General features: G+C 42.9%; 1 protein-coding gene across 1 annotated transcript in view; it reads left to right on the top strand.

The window, feature by feature from the left end:
- Nucleotides 1-21,880, top strand: part of ctnnal1 (catenin (cadherin-associated protein), alpha-like 1) — a 145,915-nt gene that overhangs the window by 110,137 nt on the left and 13,898 nt on the right. Inside the window, exons 6-13 of the mRNA XM_080734445.1 lie at nt 2,345-2,515; nt 8,836-9,039; nt 11,916-12,002; nt 12,640-12,798; nt 13,332-13,424; nt 17,598-17,748; nt 20,909-20,946; nt 21,106-21,156. Of these exons, the coding sequence (XP_080590571.1) occupies nt 2,345-2,515; nt 8,836-9,039; nt 11,916-12,002; nt 12,640-12,798; nt 13,332-13,424; nt 17,598-17,748; nt 20,909-20,946; nt 21,106-21,156 (954 nt within the window). The remainder of the gene's footprint in view (nt 1-2,344; nt 2,516-8,835; nt 9,040-11,915; nt 12,003-12,639; nt 12,799-13,331; nt 13,425-17,597; nt 17,749-20,908; nt 20,947-21,105; nt 21,157-21,880) is intronic.

Here is a 21,880-nt window from a genome sequence, read left to right as displayed (position 1 = left end):
AATATTTGACTAATTTATGTTAGTAGGAAGGAGAGCAATCTTAACAAGAGCTAAACCATATTTAAAACATTCTCTTTGAACCACATCAGTGATTAACACTGTGAGAGTTGTTTTGGGGTTTAATGTTATCCTTTTTTTAAAGCTTTTTTATGTAGTTTTGTATTGGTCTCCTGCATTATACCGCAGTGAAGACCACAGAGGCGTCAATTGGGTATGGCAAGCTATGGCAGTTGCCATACCTTGGCTACAGTGGGAAATAATAAATAAATTTACTTTTCATCGTACCTGTTGCTAAGGTATGGCAACATGACTGCGCGCGTGCAAGACACCAGTCATGTTGCCATTGAACTGACGCCACTGGAAGACCAATGAATTACTGGCTCAGGAATGTGACAAAAACAAATCTCTTGTGAATTCAAAGCTTCATGTGGTCAGTAGATCAATTTTAATTGATAGAAAAAAGTCAGTGGGTGAAGTTGTTTTTTTTTCTTTCTGAGTGCTCAAGCAGTGAATCCAGCAGCAGCACCTTCTCACACCACAGACTGCCAGCGGCAGCTGCAGACGATGATGATGATGTTGTCAAATTATCTCTGGAGGAGAACAACTAAATGCAGCTAATAAGGCTCCCCGGCTGGCAGCGGTCCAAGTTGAGAAGCGAGTTCGGTTCATAATAAACCAGAATTCATATCTGGGTACGACGTGGACATCTGTTAGATGACGGCCTGCCGTGTGCGAGGTCTGCTTGGGGACCGTCCATGTCGGGCAGCAACCTCTTATCTCCATATTTTAACTTCTTTGTATTTTTTTCCGTAAATTGACACTCTATTCCAGTGTTTCTCAAACTTGCAAATGTCAAGGTTTCCCCTTAACTCTGAGAGTGTACAAATGCAACCAAAGTTAATTTGGTTCCATTTGTACACTGTCAGAGTTACAGACTTGTATGGGACAATTTAGACCCCCCCTAAAGGAACCCACAGATTCCCTGAAATCCACTTTGAGAACTACTGATCTATTCAATCGCACTACAGCCTCACACAAAAGCATCAAAAATAGCAGATCCACATTTTGAGCTTGTCGATCTGCTGTCTTGCCATTTTTTGGTTTGAATTGTGCAAAGTAACAGTTTTGGACATGTCGATTATGATCTTTTGACGACAGATGACGTGATTGTGCTGAAACGAAAGCTGAAACAAACCATGGAACAACAGATGGAACAACAACAATCTAATTGTCTGTAGAAGGGTCCGTGCAGCAGTCATAGTCACGCAGCGATTCCCCAAAAATACTAAAACACACGCAGGCGGAGGGGAAAACACACACCGTTTAGACTCCTCCAGAAATAATCAGCTCATCTGTCTGCTTGCACGCCTCACACCAAAGGACCTTCTTCAAATAGGACCCCAAATTCAGGCACATTGTGGGACTGTTTACTGTGAGAAAGCATGCAAGCAGGGCTTTCATTTTAACTATCAGAGAAGCCCTTTTCTCGGAGGGCTCCAAGCCCTCCAATCCTCCAGAACCGCTCTCAAAACCCACCTCTTAAATATGGATTTCCCCAGCTAACTGCACACCCCCGTTTTACTGTTCCAATCTTCCAAAATATATATATTTTTTGGCTTTCTGCCTTTATTGATAGATTACAGTAGTCTGACAGGAAATGGGGAGAGAGAGAGATGGGGAGTGAGGCGCAGCAAAGGTCGTCGAGATCGGTAGTCGAACCCATCAGCAGCCTAGGTGTCTGGACTGCTACCCCAGCCGTCTGGGCCCTGTTCCACTCTTTTACTGATTTTACTCCATAGTCTTAGCCTTTCTTTGTGTGTTTTTCATAATTTTAGTTTTTGTTGCTTTCTCCTCTCCCCCTTGTAAAGCATCTTTGGATACTTAATACATCGCTATATATCGGTACATACCAGTAAGACTCCGTAATCGGGAGATGCATACACAAACTTTAGAAGGCCAATCAGGAGGGAATATGGGAAATGGGACAGATCCATATTGATGACATGACTTCAGAGATACTGTGTACCGCTTTGCGTGATTTTAGGGCAAAATCTGTAGGGCCTTATGGTAGCGCTAGAAGAGGGTCATGTGAGAAATGAGTGGAGGTTGTGGTTTGGCAGCCAATGAGTGTGTGTGCAAAGTTTGGCATGGATAGGAGCAACGGTGGCGGAGATATGAGTAGGGCAAAAGTGTGACGTGACGTGTGACGGACAGACTGACAGACTGACTGACTGACAGCCGAGCCGGTGGAGGTTTTGATAGTAACTGAGACCTGACGGTCACAATGAGATTATTATTATTTATTATTATTAATGATAACATTTCTCCCTCCTCCTCCACGCAGACGTGTCTCAGACACCCGGACTGCGAGTCGGCGCGCATGAACAAAGACGCAGTGTTCCACCGCATGCGCTGCGCCCTGGAGCAGGTCATCGAGATCGTCACGGAGTCCCGGAGCTCCAGCGAGAACAAGGTCCTGCCTGCCAGCATCTACAACGGCATCAAGGACTTCAAGGTAAGACCTGGTGTGACGATAACCCCTGTTTTATGTTTCTTTAATGAGGTGATTCTCATCCTTTTTTCACTTCAAAGACCCCCGGTTTCATTGTTTTTAGGCCATAGATTAGGACGTGTAGCTATAAGTTATATTACCAAATATACACTTCAAGGGAGGACCTGATATGATGATATACCCTGTTTTATGTTTCTTTAATGAGGTGATTTTCATTCTTTTTTCAATTCAAAGACAGACGGTTTGATGATGCTTTTAGGCCACGGATTAGAATGTGTACAGTAGCTATAAGTTATATTACCAAATATGCACTTGTAAAGACAGAAGATGGAATTGAATGAATGAAATGTTCCTTGGATACTTAAACAACAATGCAACAAAAAACTAATTTCACATGAAAATCACAGGAAATTGATTTGATTATAAATTATAATACTTTTACAAATACAGTATGTTACAGACGTGTCTTGGTAAATCCCTCTTGGTCTGCTAATTTTGATGCTTTCGTCGGACGCCGTAGTGTTTTCAAACATTGAAAACATGGAGTTAGGAGGATTCTAGCCCAACAGCAACGATATCATTCGGTGGATAGAGAAGGTTAAAGGAATACTTCGCCCACCAGGGCGAGAGTTTCATGGAGGCCATGAAGGACTCCACGCTCCCTCACTTTGGCTTTCTGCCCCATTAGGCCTAGAATTATTGAATGCTTTAACCAGTGAAAAATAGCAGATATACAAGCTCACTGCGAGCTTGTAGATCTGCTATTTTTGAAAAAGTCGTGAAAATGTTTGCAAATCTTTGAATATATGTATTTTAAAAGCGAACGTTTTTAACTCAAATATTGCTTCTGGGTGGTCCCTGGAACTAAATATTCTGCAGCCAAATACATATCATTTTGGGGGTCCTTCACATGAAAAAGTTTGAGAACCACTGACATAGTAGTCTCTCAAGAACAGACTAACTGAGCTCCAGTTAAGTGAAAAGGACCTTTTCTTTGACGATGGCCAGCCAGATTGCTGACATAGAAACTTAGGTTTTTCAAAAAATCTTAGAAGGATTCAAAAGACACTTATAGAATCGGGTCAAAATTCTAATTTTCACGATAAAAAAAAAAATAGCAGATCTACAAGCTTGCAGCGCGGCACTCGGTTGCCGCGCTGTGAGCTTGTATATCTGCTATTTTTCAATAGTTAAATCATAAAATAATGATACACAATAATGTGTACCCGTTCTGAATGGGTTAAGAAAAAGTGACCGCAGCACACTGCCTCAGCTGATTGTACAGTTTGTTTCCCATTGTTTTCCTGCCTATACAGTTTGTGACTGGGATAACAGACCAGTCCTACATTCAGACGTCCTGAGATCGATGCCACTGGATTCCCGCGACCTTTCGATGATGATTGGGCCGATTGACAGCCAATGATAGGCTATGCTTGCATGTGTTCCCATGGGCGGGCGTGTTTAAGCGAGCCATAGCGCGCTCCTCAGGGCGGACATTGTCGGCTTTCGCTTGCCGGTGCTGGGAGGAACAGGACTGGGGGAACAGACAGGACTGCCACAGCTTGTTTTTCGATGCAAACCATTCATAGCCGATGAATAGATCATCACGTAGTTGTTCAGTATTGATTAATATTGCATATGTAGCAATTTTGTTTTCGCTGTGTCCACTCGGTCACCTGGTGCTGCCCGGACACAGGGACGTGCTGGCCATTGGGAAAAGCGGGACAATTCCCGACCGGTCCAGGCCGGCCATTAGGAAAATATTGAGGGCCTTCGTTCCATTTTAGGGGCTGGGCGGCCAACAAAGTAAATCGTCACTGTCGGGCAGAAACCTCGTATCTCCAAGTTTCAAATTTATACATTTTTTCGCAAAACAAAGCCCTGCTTCATCATACAGGGCCGTCGCACAAAAGTAGTGAAAACAGCAGATCTACAAGCACACAACGCCTCGCGGTGCGAGGCGTTGTGTGCTTGTAGATCGGCTGTTTTCACTAGTTTAAATCATTTTTAAAATGATAAATGCAAAACAAACGGTTTTGGACATACAAGGTTTCCACCCGACAACGACGAAATATAACTCATGTACAGTATTTGGCCCACTGGCTTTAGAGAGAGATCTCTCTCTATAGCGCGCAATGAGGGCCTCTCCAACTCTTTTTCCCGGGCTGAATCAGGGGCCCAGCATGTCCCTGCCTGGACACCACAAAATTGATTTAACTGTGTTTTGTTGGCATATTCGCTGAATGGGGTTGTGTATGTACTGTGTACTGTGTGCGTTCCGTGCGTGCGTGTCTGCTCCGCCAGGCTCTGCCTGCTCTGTTGCTGTAATTAAGAGATTCGATGGGGATAGAACATGTTTTTATACACAGATATCGTCACAAAAGGGTTCATGCATTGAATTATGACCCAGAATCCCAGTCACACACATGCCATACTGTTCTTGTTAACCATCAGTGTCTTTTTGCAGAGATTGTGAATACTGTGACACTGTGTAGTTCCTTGGCTGAAGCGTGTATGAATCTTTTACAGATATTAGGTCACTTGTAAATACATGCCAATACATTTGTTTTGTGAAATAAACTGCTTATTTTTGTTATTTATTTCTCTGATAATTATGCTGTGTATAAAAATGTATGTTTTGATTGATTAGGGGCAGAGGATTCTACTATCAAGGTGTTGAAAGAGTTTGTTGAAACTTTGTTCTCTCGTATTATGAGGACAGGAATTATTCTAGGTTTTGCTTTGAAGAAGCCAATTTATTATTTATAAATGTATATATTTTATTTCTCCCGAATAGTTGTTATGCCAATCCCTCCCCCAAACATGTGATGGTGGTCAGGGACTTTACCACTGCGCCACCTGATTGCCCTATTGTTGTTCCACATTGTGATAGAATAGTAGAATGCATTCTATCCATGTTTGAGCCAAGGTGCTCTTTTAGGTGTAATTTGTATTTTAAGGTCAGCTACACTTTTAAGGCCCATTCCCACTGGGCCAGATAACAGATAAAAAAATCTCTTTCTCCAGATATTTTTCCATTCAAAGTGGATGGTAGATACAGATAAAAAGAATATCTGCCACAGATAAAAGAAATATCTGTGGCAGGTATTTTGTTTTGGTGTTTTGGTAGTGGAAGTAATGAGGACACAGACTGGATAAGACACAAGGATCAGACTCTGTGAGCGGTTTATAAACACTTTTTTCATATAGATTTGCAGTTGTTATTAATCCTGGGTGCCTATGTTCTTCAATTCATCAATTATTCTCTTTTTTGGGGGCGGATTCTTCATCCGCCGTGAAGGAATGTGACACAAACAAAACTTCAACATGAATTCAAAGTTTCATGGTGTGAGTAAAGGATAGAGAGAGGAGGAGTTTTTCTTTTTTGGTTGAGTATTCCATGATGAAACCAGATTGGGAGGTCAGGGTTTGATTCCCTGGCCGGACCGAAGACTATGGGACCCAATGCCTCTCTGCTTGGCACTCAGCATCAAGGGTTGTCCCAGCGACATACTGTACTACTAGTGTAAAGTCCAGGTGCTGCCTCACGCTACAGCAGGAGTAGGCAACAATAGTGTGTGCCAGCGGCTACGTCATTGTAGTCCTTAGCGGCCATTTCTTGGGTCAAAACACAGGTGTTTCAATTGTTTGATTGCATAGAACTAATGCTTTACTCCAATCAGAACACCTGTGTAAGGCTGTGTTTACCCAAGAAATGGCCGCTCTTAGAACTACATTTGGCACACCCTATAGGCACGGGTGCCAACATTGGCACGGGGGAGGGTGATCACTGGCACACTGGCAGAAGTGTGAGAGAGACAATTTTTATTTTAAAATCAAAGATATTTTTTAAACGTGGTCAATTAAATGAAATCACCTAATTTACAGCAAATTAAATCCTGCACATGATTTTACCTTCAACTCTGAACTCTGACTGGGGAGGGAGTTGGGGAGATCTAATGATCGTTATAGCAATGTCCTGCCGATTTTATGGCACACTGACTATCTAGAAAATAAAAAACATGGCATTCATTTCAAAAAGGATGCTGACCCCTGCGCTACAGAAACAGGAGATGGGCTTCTGCCCTATTGGCGTCATTGGCTCGGCAAGGCTTAAGTTAATCCTTTAATGTGGTTGAGGATAGTCGCTCAGCGTCAGGGATACAATACCTTATCATCACTAGCACGGTTCTCTTAAATATAAACATTAAGGCCATTTATCTCATGCTCACATACTATACAGTATTGTTATGACGACTAGCAGTCCATGCTGGTGGTGTCCCCCCCTCTGATCTTCCTCCCTCATGGTTTAACAACGATGGAACGAAAAAAGAGATGAGAAATTATACAACTTTTATGAGGTGATGATGAAACGGCCCACGGTTCCTTTGAGAGGAAGGAATAAAAGGTTAAAAGTAGAGGAGGCGTTATGACTTAGAACGGTTGAACCCTCACATCGCCAGGGTTATGTTAAGCTTTCTTTTCTTCCTTTTTTAAGCCGCATAGACAGACCTTTTCCTCTAGCAGCCTTTGTGTAGAAATGAAAGGTGTAGAGGAGATGGGTACAACACATTACTTTATGTTCTCCAGTGCAAACGTGCAGAGAGGTATGTAGAGATGTATTTGTTTTGGTACCAGGTTCACTCCTCTAGTGTACATTTTTTTCCCCGGTTCCACAAGAACTTTGAATGCAGATCGCAATCAATAGAAATGCCATGGTTTGCTGCAGGCGCAAAACTCATTCTTTCTCTCCCTCTTGCTCTTTGGTTTGTAAAACCAAAGAGCTTTGTAAAAAGTGCCCTCTCCAGACCATGAATGCCGTTTTCACTATGGTGAAAGAAATGCAAATGCCCTCTTTCCATGCCGTACCTGAAGGCAGTATTCAAGATAATTGCCTTGTCCAAACTCTCCTGAACTTGAATGCTGCATCTTATGTTGAAAGACTGCATGCCTCTCTAACATTCTCTGCACGTCCCTGCTGTTATAGGTAGCACAGCAGAATACATACACGTCCATATCTAGACAACAATATCAGTTGCTTTTAACAATACAATTATGTGGAAATTGTTTAAAATGTGAAAAGTTAAACATAACTGATGAAAAAAGCAGCTGTCATGATATCATGAGTGGAGCTTAAGATCTGCTATTTTCACGAAGCTTAAAACTAGAATGGCAAAAAAAATATTGGAAGAGATTACATACAGTATATCCACAAAATATTAGGCTTACATGCCCTCATTTATAAATGGAGTGTAAAAAACAGCATATTTTTTACGGTGACAGCGATTTTTCATATTACATACTGATTGGCTAAGATTGGCTTCCAATGTTTGCAGGAGTGGTCCGTTTTGAAAAACAATGCCTCAAATCATGAACACAGAGTGTCACCGATTTTTCATATTACATACTGATTGGCTAAGATTGGCTTCCAATGTTTGCAGGAGTGCTCCGTTTTGAAAAACAATGCCTCAAATCATGAACACAGAGTATGATTTCCGTGAAACTTTGCACCCATATTCCCACTGGGCCCGGGAAGAAATCCCACTTGATTTTGTGCAATTCAGACTCATGGTGGCGCTAAAACAGGCTTATTCATGTTTTTAGTAAAAAACATTTCACATGCATTTTTCACATCTGCCTACATTACTCCTTCAGATTTATCCAAAAATCTCGGTACACAGTATCTCTATACTCATGTGATCAAGACGGTTCTGTCCGATATTTCATATTGCATCCTAATTGGCTTCCAAAGTTTGCAGGATTGGTCCTTTTTGAACAAAATGCCATAAATCATGAACACAGCTTGCGATTTCCGTGAAACTTTGCCCCCACATTCCCACTAGGTCGAGGAACAAATGGCCTGTTATAGCGCCACCAGCAGGTTGACGTTCACAAACACATTTAAAATCCAAGATATCTTTATATCGTCTCTGTTGGGTGGAGACCTCATAATGTCTGCTACTTTTCAGGATTAAAAGTAGCAGATCTATAACATCAAGGTTGATGCTTTTGTGTGACGCTGTAGTATGATCAAATAGGATGTTAATTTACAAAAAAGATAAACCATCAGAATCATTGACCAGCTCCCACCAGGACAGAGTCCAGTAACTTCTGTACAAACCAGGATATTTGGCCTTACAACTCAAATACCTCTGAATTGTGCAGGGCTCTTTAGAACCATACTCATTCAAAATCACCAGGGTTGACATCTCGGGTTAAGTTCTTATCGAACAGACACCTTTTCCTTTGAGTAGTATACTGTATGGTCCTTCGAGCCGGATATTATCCACATGTATTTTCTCCATCCCATCTCTTTCATGCAGTCCAATGTGGAGTCTCTGCGCGACGGCCTGTACTCGGACCCCCCTCCTCAGAGCATGGGCCCCCAGCTGGAGCTGCTGGTGGAGCGGACGGAGGACTTCACAGACTCGGCCTACACCAGCCACGAGCAGCGGCAGGCCATCCTGGGCCTGTGTCAGATGGTCAGGCAGGACACCCAGCAGCTGGTGGCCACCTGGATGGAAGCGGTATGTACTGTATGTACTGTATGTCTAGCCACACCAATCTAGGGTAGGGATGGGACGATAAGCGATATTATCGTATATTGTGATAAAAAAATCCACTTACGATAATCGTATCGTGGAGATTTCATTTATCGTGATATCGTCCTCCGTCATGCTCTGGGATCAATTCAACTTTTATTTGCTGAGCTGCATATCCGGTACCACTTAAACCTCTAGAATTGGTAAAAGGTACTTATAATATAACGGTAAGTATTTTCAGTCTTTTTTTCCATCAAATGTATTCGCGTTGCGACGCGTTGTGAGCTTGTAGATCGGCACTTTTTTGGCAAATGTTCCGCCCAAGGATAATGGATTTGGATTATCGCGATAATATCGTAAATCGTGATTTCTTTTGTCACAATAATCGTGATATGAAATGTTCATATCGTCCCATCCCTAATCTAGGGTCTTTAAGGCCAGGGGTTCTCAGTTCAGTTCAGTTCAGTTCAGTTCAATTCAATTCAGTTCAATTCAAAGGAGCTTTATTGGCATGAGAAAACATACGTTTACATTGCCGAAGCAAGTGTCAAAATATGAAAACAGTTTATGGGGAAAATGGGGAAAGTATGTACAGTTGAATGGAGGAAACCAGCATTGTGTTAAACAGAGCTGATATGTACTGAGGGTACTGTATGCTTTTTGAAACAAATATCGGTAATCTTTAGCAGCATTCTTTCCCAAAGCTATGTAAATACTGTAGTATACACAAAAAGCCAATTTCTTTAATACAGTATGTGCAGTATGTCTGGAGTGCAGTAGGTCTAACTAAGGTCTAATGTCAATAGTGAAGGCAGTGTGCAGACCTTTAACTTTTATTCTATACATCTAATCCCGACCTACGCACCCGTCCCTGAGCTGATCAGATCAAGGACCCCCGAGCTTGTATCATGTTGTTGTTCACTCACCGTACATTAATGACTCATTCCCTTGTTTCAGATGTAGCCTGACTCTAAAATGCTAACATTAATGACTCATTATCCCTTTAGCATCTATTTTACAGTACACTGACGCTAAAATGCTAACATAAATGACTCAGTCCCTGGCATCAGATGTAGATGTACTGTATGTACACTGAGGCTAAAATACTAACATTAATGACTAATATTTTGGCCTCAGACGTAGTCTGTCACGAAATCCTATTGTGACGCACTTTGAGCTATGAGCTAGATGTTCTATTTCTGAAAAGTCTCGATTTTTTTTTTTTTTTGCTTACTTACTTTTCCTTGAAGCTGTTCCTTTCATGGGTCGCCACAGTGAATCATCTGCCTCCATCTCACCCTGTCTCCTCTTCTCTCACACCACACGCTTTTAAAATGTGATGGACTTACACAATATGGAGTTATTTTCTTTCTTTCTTTCTTTCTTTCTTTCTTTCTTTCTTTCTTTCTTTCTTTCTTTCTTTCTTTCGCCGTTTTCCTGCCAGTGTGTACTCACTGAACTCATGGGATGACTTCTTCCACATAATGATGGCATGCAGTATAGCACCGGGGGAGGCTCTTCGAGGGGACAAAACGCCTTTCAAACACAGAAAATTGTGTAAAATTGCAGAGAGAAAGCCTATCTCAAACTATAGATGTGAAAACAGTTTGCGGTCTCATTTGCAGCTTAAATACAGCTCTGTGGCATCGTTTAATCAAAGACATTCTCACAGCTGCTGCTGACAACCAAGTAAAAAAAAAAGTCTTTGCAATGCCTTTTTCCCCCATATTCTCAGTTGGCCTGTGGTCTCTGTCGGGCAGAAACCTTGTATTACCATATTTTCAACTTTTTATGGTTTTTCATGAATTAATGTCTAACTTCGTTGTACAAGAGTGTCGCAGAAAAACAGGGACAAAAGCATTGCATTACAATGTATTGTGAGCTTTGTAGATCTGCTATTTTTCACCATCTTCAAACCCATTTGAAGCAGGGGTCTTCAACGTTTTTCAGTTGAAGGACTGCTTAGCTGAGAGTCAGATGAAGCAGGGACCCCCACAATATACTGTATAAAAGTGTGTTTCATAGATAGCTTCATTGACTATCAGTGTTGTGTAACAACAGTATGTATTATTGTATTGTATTGTATTATCAGACATTTCACAATACTTTGTAAACTTGACCATTGGCTCTGTACTTGTTCCCTCTACACCAAACCTCTTTCCCGAAAATAGCAGATCTACAAGCTCCCAACGCCTTGCAGCCTAAGATGTTGAGGGCACGTAGACCTGCTATTTTTGGATAACGTTCCCCTCAGAATAGGGATGCTAGGGTCTACGTAGTTAATGTAAAGTACAAATTAATTCCTGTCTCACAAGGATTTGGTGACCCCAAGAGCTGGTAACTAAATAACAGCGACATTGATTGGATCAATTGAAACATATGTTTTATTCTGAAAAGTTACAGCTTTGGACATACAAGGTTTGGACCTGACATTGTCAGTATGTGTATGTGCTCAGTAGCTGGGTTTCATAACTGGACATTTGGATTCTGTTGCATATCTGTATTCAAATCATCTCTCTCCACTGCCTGGTACTGGGCAACTTGATGTTCTTTCAATCCTTTTGGTTCAAAGGCAATTTTAAAGCTGCAATGCAGAACTTATTTTAATGAGAGAAATATCTCGGCTCAAAGAGTGGACACGCATCCTCTCTTTCTCTCCCCAGTCTAGACTAAAACAACTGTACAGTCCGCACCAAGGCGCTGAATCATTTCTATTCTGTTCTCCCCCTTTTGTGTGTGTGTGCGTGCGTGCGTGCGTGCGTGCGTGCGTGCGTGCGTGCGTGCGTGCGTGCGTGCGTGCGTGCGTGCGTGCGTGCTTGCGTGCGTGCGTGCGTGTGTGCGTGTGTGTTGTGTGAGAGCAGCAGTCTGCCCAGGCCAAGGAGCCCACAGAGGAGATGGAAGTGTGCATCTTGAAAACAGGCCAGAGCATCCATGAGCTCAGGAGAGAGGTGAGGTCACAGCCCTGCTAACAGAGTGTCTCTGTGGGATCCGTCTAGACTCTGCAGACCCCGCCTGGCATCTCACCTGCTCTCTATACCTCTCCTCCTGCCACTCATCCACTCTCTTATTCATTCCTGTCCCCCTCCTCTACTTCATCCCCTTCATCATTTCTCATTCCATCGTTGACACCGGCCCTCATCTCTCCTCCTCTCCCTTCCTCTCTCCCCTCCGCCCCCTGTTTGTCCTCTCATCTCAACTCTCCATTTTTATTGAAATGCGGTCGGGGGATTTGTATAATGTACATTTGGGAGAGGACAACTGAGCCCATAACCCATGGAAACTCTGTGGCTTTTACAGACAGAGTTTGCAAAAATATATATATATATATGTTGAACTATAAGTATTACTATTTGTGTTATGACGAAACCCTTATGTAGCATTGACTTTCTTGACACTTTTTATATATATTCTGCTTTTTTGCAATTTTTTTCCCTTTTTTTTCTCTGCTGTACACAACAGTACTCCTTTCTTTTCATACTTCTCTGTAACTTGTAACCTTAACTGCTTTTTGTTTTCCTTTTAGCATACCTCTGTACTTTTTGCAAAACTGTATAAAGTCTAAGAATAAAGTATCGTATCAATCAGCTCCATAAGGTGGCGGTGGTGCGTACGTCAGAGCTGTTGAGGGTGCACGGGGAGACGCTGCCCCTGAGGTCGCTGAAGACGTCGGGCGCAGAGGGCAACCAGGAGGCGGTGGCAGAGTATGCCCGCACCCTCAACGAGCAGAAGGAACAGCTGGTGGAGGTGAGAGGAGGAGGAGGAGGGATGAATACTTAACTGAGTGAAAAGCAAACAAAGTAAACAGCACACGAGTATTCTTTGAGAGAATTGAGACACACATACAGTATGGGTATTTCTGGGCTTTGGTCGAATCCCCCATTCTTTCACCGGTTGAAACAACACAGCTTTCACCATTGGAATTGCATTACGGAACGTACCGGTATACAACACGGAACGTCATAGTGCGACGTATGGTGAAGTATTGTAGTGCAGGTAATTGCCAATCATATTCTTTGAGACACACATCCGAGTTTTTTCCGGGTCAAACAAGGACATACTAGGACATGACATACTGTATGTGTAGGCAGAAGAATACCCTTTCATATGCCAATAATATCCTGACTCCTGAGCAATTTGAGATCGATTTGGTCAACCCCACTGAGGAGAAAAATGTGTGTGTGTGTGTGTGTGTGTGTGTGTGTGTGTGTGTGTGTGTGTGTGTGTGTGTGTGTGTGTGTGTGTGTGTGTGTGTGTGTGTGTGTGTGTGTCTTTTGCAGACGTGTCGGCTGCTGTGCCACGTGTCGGGGACAGAACCCCTGGAGATCACCTGCATCCATGCTGAGGAGACCTTCCATGTCATCGGACCACAGGTAACATAGACAACGCCTTATCAGACACAAAGTCACACTGAGAAGAACCACTCATAGACGTCATGAAAGAGTGGTCACAGCACTCAGGTGTAATTAAATGCATTCCATCAAACTTTCAGACACGGTTTTCTTCCCAGTGTGGAGGAAGAAGGTGTACTGTTATCTCTCGCTCTTGACATACAGTATATAATCCTAACTACGTAGGTTTCTGTTGTGTGTAAATAATAATAGCGATTCAAAGCAGTCGTCCTCCAAATTATGGGTAGCAGAGGCTGCTTGCTTGCCCAGTAGTCCATCTGTGGTTTGACCCCAAATAAATTGCAATAGTATTCATCCAAATAACATATAAAAAGTTTTCTATTATATACTTTGTGGATCACGGTAAATTCAGTTGTTGAAATCTAGGGCGTTCTTCCCTTCAGCGTCACACAAATTAGAGCATATCTCTGCTTCTGAACCTGCTCATTTAATATAATTTACGTTCTATACCTACGTTTTCTAGGTTGTTCTTTGACATACAGTCATCAGATATGACCTGTTCTCAATGTAGTTGTGCACTTTGGGGGTGCAATTACTATTACGGGTGGGGCAGCCCCTCTGATTTATGCTGTGTCACACAAAGGTGCCGTGCACAGAGAACGGCCGAGAATAGCAGACAGAACATCCAAGCTCACAGCGGTTTGCTTGTGAGCTTGGATGTCGCCTCACCAGCCGACACACACAGAGGAGGTTGAATGAACACAAACCAGCTAGCGCTCCCCAAAAAACAACAACTTTAATGAGGGATATGTTGGGTATTGATTACATGAAACCGGCACCTGCGCTCGCGGTCTCAATGTTTGTAAAACAAATAATTGGTCTATTATTCAACCCCCGCAAAATCCCAACCAAATCTACCCCCTTCTGTTCTTTTTTTACAAATTGAATCCTGATTTCAGACCTTCTCCACGTGTAATGCTGTGTGGTTATAGATCACTTCTGACAGGACAATTAAAGTAATCCCTGGCTAATACGACAAATATGCCTTAATACATTATAATTGTCCTCTATAACTACAATGTAAAATTAAAAACACCTTCAATATTTTATTTCTTCCAGAAATAGCTAATCTTTCATTCAATAGGGGAAATGCCTGTGTTATCTATCCCTATGGAATGTATGGCATGCATGTGAAAATAAAAACAAATGTACTTCCTATGGTTAATGTGAGCATCAAATCAATATTTCAAATGTTTTTTTTGCATATTCATGCCATAAATTCCATAGGGATAGATCACACATGACATTTATGACATCATCAACTTGCGACAGGCATTTCCCCTATTGAGTGAAAGATTAGCTATTTCTAGAAGAAATAAAATATTTAAGGTGTTTTTAATTTTACATTGTAGTTATAGAGGACAATTATAATGTATTAAGGCATATTTGTCGTATTAGCCAGGGATCACTTTAACACACATTAAATCTGAGTTGTTTAAATGTACTGCTGGCCTACTGGTCCGGGTGCATACCACTTAGTCGTTGCCACATAGGCATGGATGCTTGTCGGCGGCGGCGGTTCGATTCCCGATCAGGACGACGTTTGCCGCATGTCACTCCCCGTCTCTCCCTCCATTTCCTGTCTACTGTCCTATCAATAAAGGCATAAAAGCCCAAAAACAAATCTAGAAAAAAACTACTGCTCCTGTTGTTGTCCTCTGCAGTTGTCCCACAGAGATCGGGGGTCCACTAATGAGAATGAAATGGAGCCTAATAAGTGATATTATCCCACTTAGACACAAGCGGTGAAGGGGAAAAAAAAACAGTAGAATTATCTCGCCGTGTCTCTCTCTCCTGCACCACTCTCTCCGTCAATAACCAGACTCCACATCTAATTGTGTTGGCTCTGGGAAGTGGCCATGCCAGTAATTATTAATACGGTTCGTAGAAGGTTCCTGTTTGGCAGAGGAGAGCTGCGTGAGGTCAGGGCCGACCGGTAGTGTGACCCCCACCGTAATGACTCTGCTCCTCCAGAGTTGAGGGGTGATTCCGGTCCATAAGGTCACAGTGTGGAGGGCAGGGGTGGTGTTGATATACTGTTAGCTCTCACTGTCTGTCTGTAGTTATATTCAGGAGGGTAATTAGCTATTAAACCTTACATTGTGTGTCTGTGTGTCTTATATATCGTGTGTATGCGTGTGTGTGTGTGTGTGTGTGTGTGTGTGTGTGTGTGTGTGTGTGCGCGCGCGTGTTCGTACGTACGTATAATTTGGTTGTCAGGACTCAGGACACAGTACAGATACTGTATGAATGAGGTAAAGAGATATACAGTATCTGTCTGTTAATTGTTTGCGTGTGCACGTGTGTGTGTGTGTGTGTGTGTGTGTGTGTGTGTGTGTGTGTGTGTGTGTGTGTGTGTGTGTGTGTGTGTGTGTGTGTGTGTGCGTGCGTGCGTGCATGTGTGCGGTGCGGTGCAAGTTGTCAACTGTATTATTTCTTTAAATGCAGTCAGCAGTGTGTGTGTGTGTGTGTGTGTGTGTGTTGTTGAATGAGTAGTCAAGGTTGCGTAACGTAAGTTGTTTTTCCTTTTACACAAAGACAGTGAAGGCTTCGAGAAGCCGTGGAGATGGTGGTTGCAGGGGTGTCGCACCAAATTCTGGGCCCTGGGTACAAGGATTCACTCACATTTTGTGCTTTAACTATTGAAAAATAGCAGATATACAAGCTCACAGCACGGCACCGAGTGCCGCGCTGTGAGCTTGTAGAACTGCTATTTTTTGAAAAATCGTGAAAATCCGTGCAGTCTGAATATTTAAAATCCTTCTGAGGTTTTTTGAAAAACCTATGTTTCTATGTCAGTGGTGCTCAAACCTCTTCACGTGAAGGACCCCCCAAAATACACATTAAAAAATGTGCACACATTTTCACGACTTTTCAAAATTAGCAGATTAGTATATCTGCTATTTTTCAATAGCTAAAGTGTAAAATAATAAAGGCCCCTCCACCTTGGGCCCTAGTAACTCAGTCCCACTTCCCGCCCCCTTGTGACGCCCCTGGTTGGTTGTATAAGGAGTGAGTCATGCACTGCTGGAGATGCTACTTAATAAGAAACGGTGTGAAACTCCAAGGCAGAAGACAGTGTTGTTAAGCTGTTAATGCATTGAGCGTATGTTTGCTCTCATTAGTTTCCTTCCAGACAAACTACCCCGGATCTGAACCCGGTTCTCCTGCACAAGTGCAGATCTTTTTTTTTTTACCACTGAGCTAATAGAGCCTGCCTGCTTGCTCAGGGGATAAATTGAATAATTTGAATCTTGACCATCAGGTTAAAATGTGTGTCGAAGCTTTAGAAACAGGATGGTTTCAAAGATGTCAAATAATGTTAAAGATCATGTCTCACCTTGACACAGGATCTACATTTCTCAATAGAAGAGCAAGGAGACCAAAATACAACCACCCCAATTTGATATGTTTGTATTGTATTAACATATTTTATCATACAGATTGGACGAAATTAAATCGAATTCATAAAAAAAAAAGAAGAGTTACGCTAGCCTACCGGTTCAGGTGCATACCATAGGCTCAGTGTAGCCTGACAGCGCGTCACTGGTTCAATTCCTGATCCTGACTACCTTTGCTGCGTGTCACTCACTCCCCTTCTCTCTCACCATGTCCTGTCAGTCTACTGTCCTATCAATAAAGGCATAAAAACCCCAAAACATATCTTGAAAAATTAAATAAAAATAGTTACATAGCATTTAATGTGATGCAGATAATCTCACATATCGTTGTTGTCGGGTGGAAACCGCGTATCTCCAAGTTTCAAAATATGTTCTTTCGCAAAGTAAAGCCCTGCTTCATCGTACAAGGCCGTCGCACAAAAGTAGTGAAAACAGCAGATCTACAAGCACACAACGCCTCGCACCGCGAGGCGTTGTGTGCTTGTAGATCGGCTGTTTTCACTAGTTTAAATCATTTTTAAAATGAAAAATGCAAAACGAACGGTTTTGGACATAAAAGGTTTCCACCCGACAACGACGAAATCTCCCTGCCTATCCTGGTCAGATCATGTCACTTACCTCTCATCTCCAACTATGGCTGCAGATCATATCACTTACCTCTCTCTACCTATCCTAACGGTGGTTGCAGATCATATCACATACCTCTCTCTACCTCTCCTAACGGTGGTTGCAGATCATCTCGGCGGCCCAGACCCTGGCCCTGCACCCGTCCAGTAAGATCGCCAAGGAGAACCTGGAGGTGTTCTGTGAGGCATGGGAGTCCCAGCTGTGTGACATGTCTCTGCTGCTGCGAGAGATCAACGACGTGTTCGAGGGACGGCGAGGTACACACTGCTGCTATGGACGGATGGAGAGACGTGTGTGTGTGTGTGTGTGTGTGTGTGTGTGTGTGTGTGTGTGTGTGTGTGTGTGTGTGTGTGTGTGTGTGTGTGTGTGTGTGTGTGTGTGTGTGTGTGTGTGTGTGTGTGTGTGTGTGTGTGTGTGTGTGTGTGTTTTTAATTACTCCTTGTGTTGTTAAAGGTAAAGTTTATTTAAAGTATGAAGTACCTGATCAAATGCTGGAAGCAGCAGCAGTAGCTGACTAGCACATGTAAATAACCAGTAAGGGAGATAAGCGACCGTCAGGTCGCATACACAAACTCTAGAAGGCAATCGTAGCCAATCAGGAGGGAATATGGGAAATGGGACAGATCCATTTTGATGACATGGCTTTGCGTGATTTTAGGGCAAAATCTGTAGTAGCAGTGTCCAAAAATGTGTCTTGCAAGAATCGGCCTGATGGTGGCGCTAGAAGAGGGCCATGTAAGAAATCAGGGGTAGAGGTTGTGTTTTTCCATCCAAGGAGTGTGTGTGCAAAGTTTGGCATCGACGAGTTGGGCCAACGGTGGCAGAGATAAGAGTAGGGGCAAAAGTGTGGCGTGGCGTGGCGTGACGTGACGTGACGTGACGTGACGTGACGTGGCGTGACGAAGGGACAGAGGGAGGGACAGCCGGTGGAGACAGAGCCTGTTTAAGTTGCAGTGGTGACGGACAGTTGGGATTATGTCTGAGAAGACACACGTTATAGTTTTATTCCCACATATCTATAAGCCTCAGCTGCCCAGCGCACCATAGGTTGTTTGGACTGCTCTCCCTATCCAAACAAGTCCTCTCATTCACTTCATGTCTGTCTCCTTGTTGGCTGTCTTTCTCTCGGTTGCGAGCGATTTCCCTAGTGTCCGTGCCATTCGACTCGGACAGTAGCAATCCAGATGCGTTTCAAATCACTGTTTGAAAATGCTCAGGGTGTTGCTGACACCCGAACACGTGCACCACTTACGTGTGTGTGCAGTCTGCCAGGCGTATTTCAGCTTAAAGCAGTGTCAGCTGCAGCCTGCTGGCTGGGGGCTTTTATGGAGCGATAGGAGCCTGAAGACCCCTTACAGGAAGCCCAGCAACCACACACAGTTCAGGGAAACGGCATCCATAAAAATAAAACTGACTCACTGACTCACTTATTCATGACTCACCATTCATTCAGTGGCTGACATTCGCCCATGGATAAATGTTATCGCACTGAAGCACTGATGGGAAAAGGAATTAAATGTTTTACTAGATAAACACTGTTACAAGCAAGAGTCTGGTCAAATCACAAAAGTATTTCAGATCAGCTAGTATTATGCTGAATGTCAATTTCACATATTTCCAAAAGCCCCATAAAAACCCAAGTGCTGCATACAGTATGTATATTTTGCAACAATAAACAAGGTAATTAGTAACTAAAGTTTTCAATTGATTTTGGCAGAGTAAAAACTACAATATTTGCCTCTGAGATGTAGTGGAGTAGAAGTAAAATTATCGAAAACTGGAAAAAAATAGTAAAGTAAAAAGAAATACCTCCCAATTTTACAGTATAGTTCTTGGAGTAAACGTAGTTACTTTACACCACTGATTTGTGACTCATGAACAATTGAGTCAGAGTCTGTGACATTCACAGATATATCCATTTTATCGGAAGGAAGGGGGAGTTTTCTGGGGAGTATCGTTAATAATTCCGGCTGTCAGGAAAATAGACAATCTACAAGCTCACTTTTTTTCCCGCAGCACATCTCCGACACTCAACAACAAAGCATAAATCAGACTTTAAGATTCCCAGAGAAGCTGTCAAAAACTATTTGATTGGTTTACAGCTTTTATTTATTGTTGCGTTTACTGTCAGCTTTGGGAACAGGTTTGATATATTATCATGGAACCCCAGAGTACACTTTAAACTGTTAAAGGGTGTGTGTGCGTGCGTGCGTGCGTGCGTGCGTGCGTGCGTGAGAGTGTGTGCATGCATGCCTGGCTGTGTGTTTCTATTACTATACTTGTGATGACAAAATTTCCCCACAAGCACAGTTGAATATAAGAAATAGAGGAAAAAAGCTTTTAAAGATGCATTTACGATTAGAAAAAGATTCAGATTGGGGTTTACGATCAGACTTTTAGAAGTTACGTTTAGGGATTAGAGATAAGAGTTATGACTGCGTGCATGTGGACACGATTGCATTCCAGTGAGGCTGAGCGTCTCCAACACGAGACACTCAGCAAGAGGAAGAGAGAGAGGAGAAAAAAGAAACGTGATGCGGATGCTGCTCCCGGATCAGTTTCCACCGTTTCCTCCCTAATGATCAATCATTAAACACATCATCAGTTTATCACCCTGGCACTGAACTCAGAGGACCAGACTGCGTGCCACTCCAGTATTTACCACACATCAGAAATATGTCGAGGGTGGCTGATTTCCAACCCCCGTTCGCACCCTAGGATAGCGATAAAAGCCGAATTAGCCCTCATTACCATAATTATCGAATTAGCATAATCACACGCTCTAGGTGTCATTTCCTATCAAGGAATGTTTTGAATGTCCAACATCATATTTTGTGCCAGAAGCGGTAATCCAGAGCAAGGTGTTTCGTAGCAGGGAAATTGGCTCATCGTTAAAGGGAGCAAACACTCTTGAACTTCATCTTGAGACGCCTTGAGTTGTCAGAAAATGTTCCTAAGGCGATGTAATAAATGTACAACAGCTAGAGAACACAGGTGAGTTATGTAACTCCGACTCACTCTCTCTCTCTGTCTCTCCTCCTCTCTTCTTCTGTCTCTCCTATCGCTTCCTATCTTTCTGCCTCTCTCTTTCTTTTTGTCTCTTTCTCTCTCCTTCGCTCTGTCTCTCTCCCCTTCTCTCTCCCTGTCTGTCTCTCTCCTCTGTCTCTTTCTCCTTCTATCTCTATTTCTCTCTTGTCATTTCCTCCTCCTTCTGTCTCTCCCATCGCTCACTCCTATCTGCTTCTCTCTCCTCTCACCCTCTACTCTCTCTCTCTCTTTTTCTCATTCTCTCTGTCTGTCTGTCTGTCTGTCTGTCTTTCTCTCTCTCTCCTCTATATCTCTTCTCCTTCTATCTGTCTCTCTTTCTCTCTCTGTCTCTGTCTATTTGTCTCTCTCTCTCTGTCTCTGTGATTATAGGGGACAAAAGGCCGTACTTGTCACTTCCCAGACCAGGAGTGAGTATCACACATCTCAGCACCACTCTCTACAACACTTTACATTCAGATGTTCATGATTATAGGGCTGCAACTAGCCAGTTGTTTTATTAACCGGTTGTACCGCTATTCTAGAAGCCTCTCCATTAATCCTGTGTTTTCAACCATGTTGTTCTGCAGAAACTCTCCGCCAACCTGAAGACAGTCAAAGCTGTGAAGTTGGATGCAGAGGTAAATCCCCTCCCCTTTTCTGCCCTTTTCAGGATAGTACAGTGGAGACTATAGTGACAGGAAACAGGGAGAGAGACGGGGTGACACTCAGCAAAGGCATTGACCAGCGGTCTCTCCGGTAGGAGACGCAAAGAGTTAGCCTGGAACCAGACCAATCCGCCTGGGCAAAAAAAAAAGTCCCTTGGTGAATATGGGTCTAGCCCCGCTCAATTGTGAATCCATTTCCTCTCCCCCAAAATTTGGGGGAACCAATCAGGGCCCAGCATTGGTCTGGTCTAACCAATCGTGTCCAGGGCCATTTTTTTAACCCACCCCTTGGAAATGAAAATTCCAAAAAGTCCAGACTAATATCCGATATGCAGTGAGGAATTAGTATGAGCAACGCCAGGCTAGCAAATAGTCACCTTTGAGTCTCCCACCGGTCATCAAATTATTAGGTTTAAAGGGATATTCCACTTTCAAAAAAACTTTTGGTCATTGTATGGTCTAATCAGGCTTGTATGAACACCCTGAACAGTTTTTAATTTGCTTCATTCAGTATTTAGATATTTGATGTAAATGTTACCAGGCCCAACACGCCCAGGCCCTCTCCACATACACACCCATTGTAACTTCAAACTCCATTTTAACCATGATAGATTCATCAAAAACACCCATTATTTTTTCTGGTGACTCATTTTACCTTCCTAATACGTGAGCAGACCGTGTTTTTTCAATAACTTTT

The sequence above is a fragment of the Nannobrachium achirus genome, assembly GCF_963921795.1.
Source record: "Nannobrachium achirus genome assembly, chromosome: 10".
Lineage (NCBI taxonomy): Eukaryota > Metazoa > Chordata > Actinopteri > Myctophiformes > Myctophidae > Nannobrachium > Nannobrachium achirus.
The sequence above is the reverse complement of the archived record's forward strand: the minus strand, read 5'-3'. Positions and strand labels throughout refer to the sequence as shown.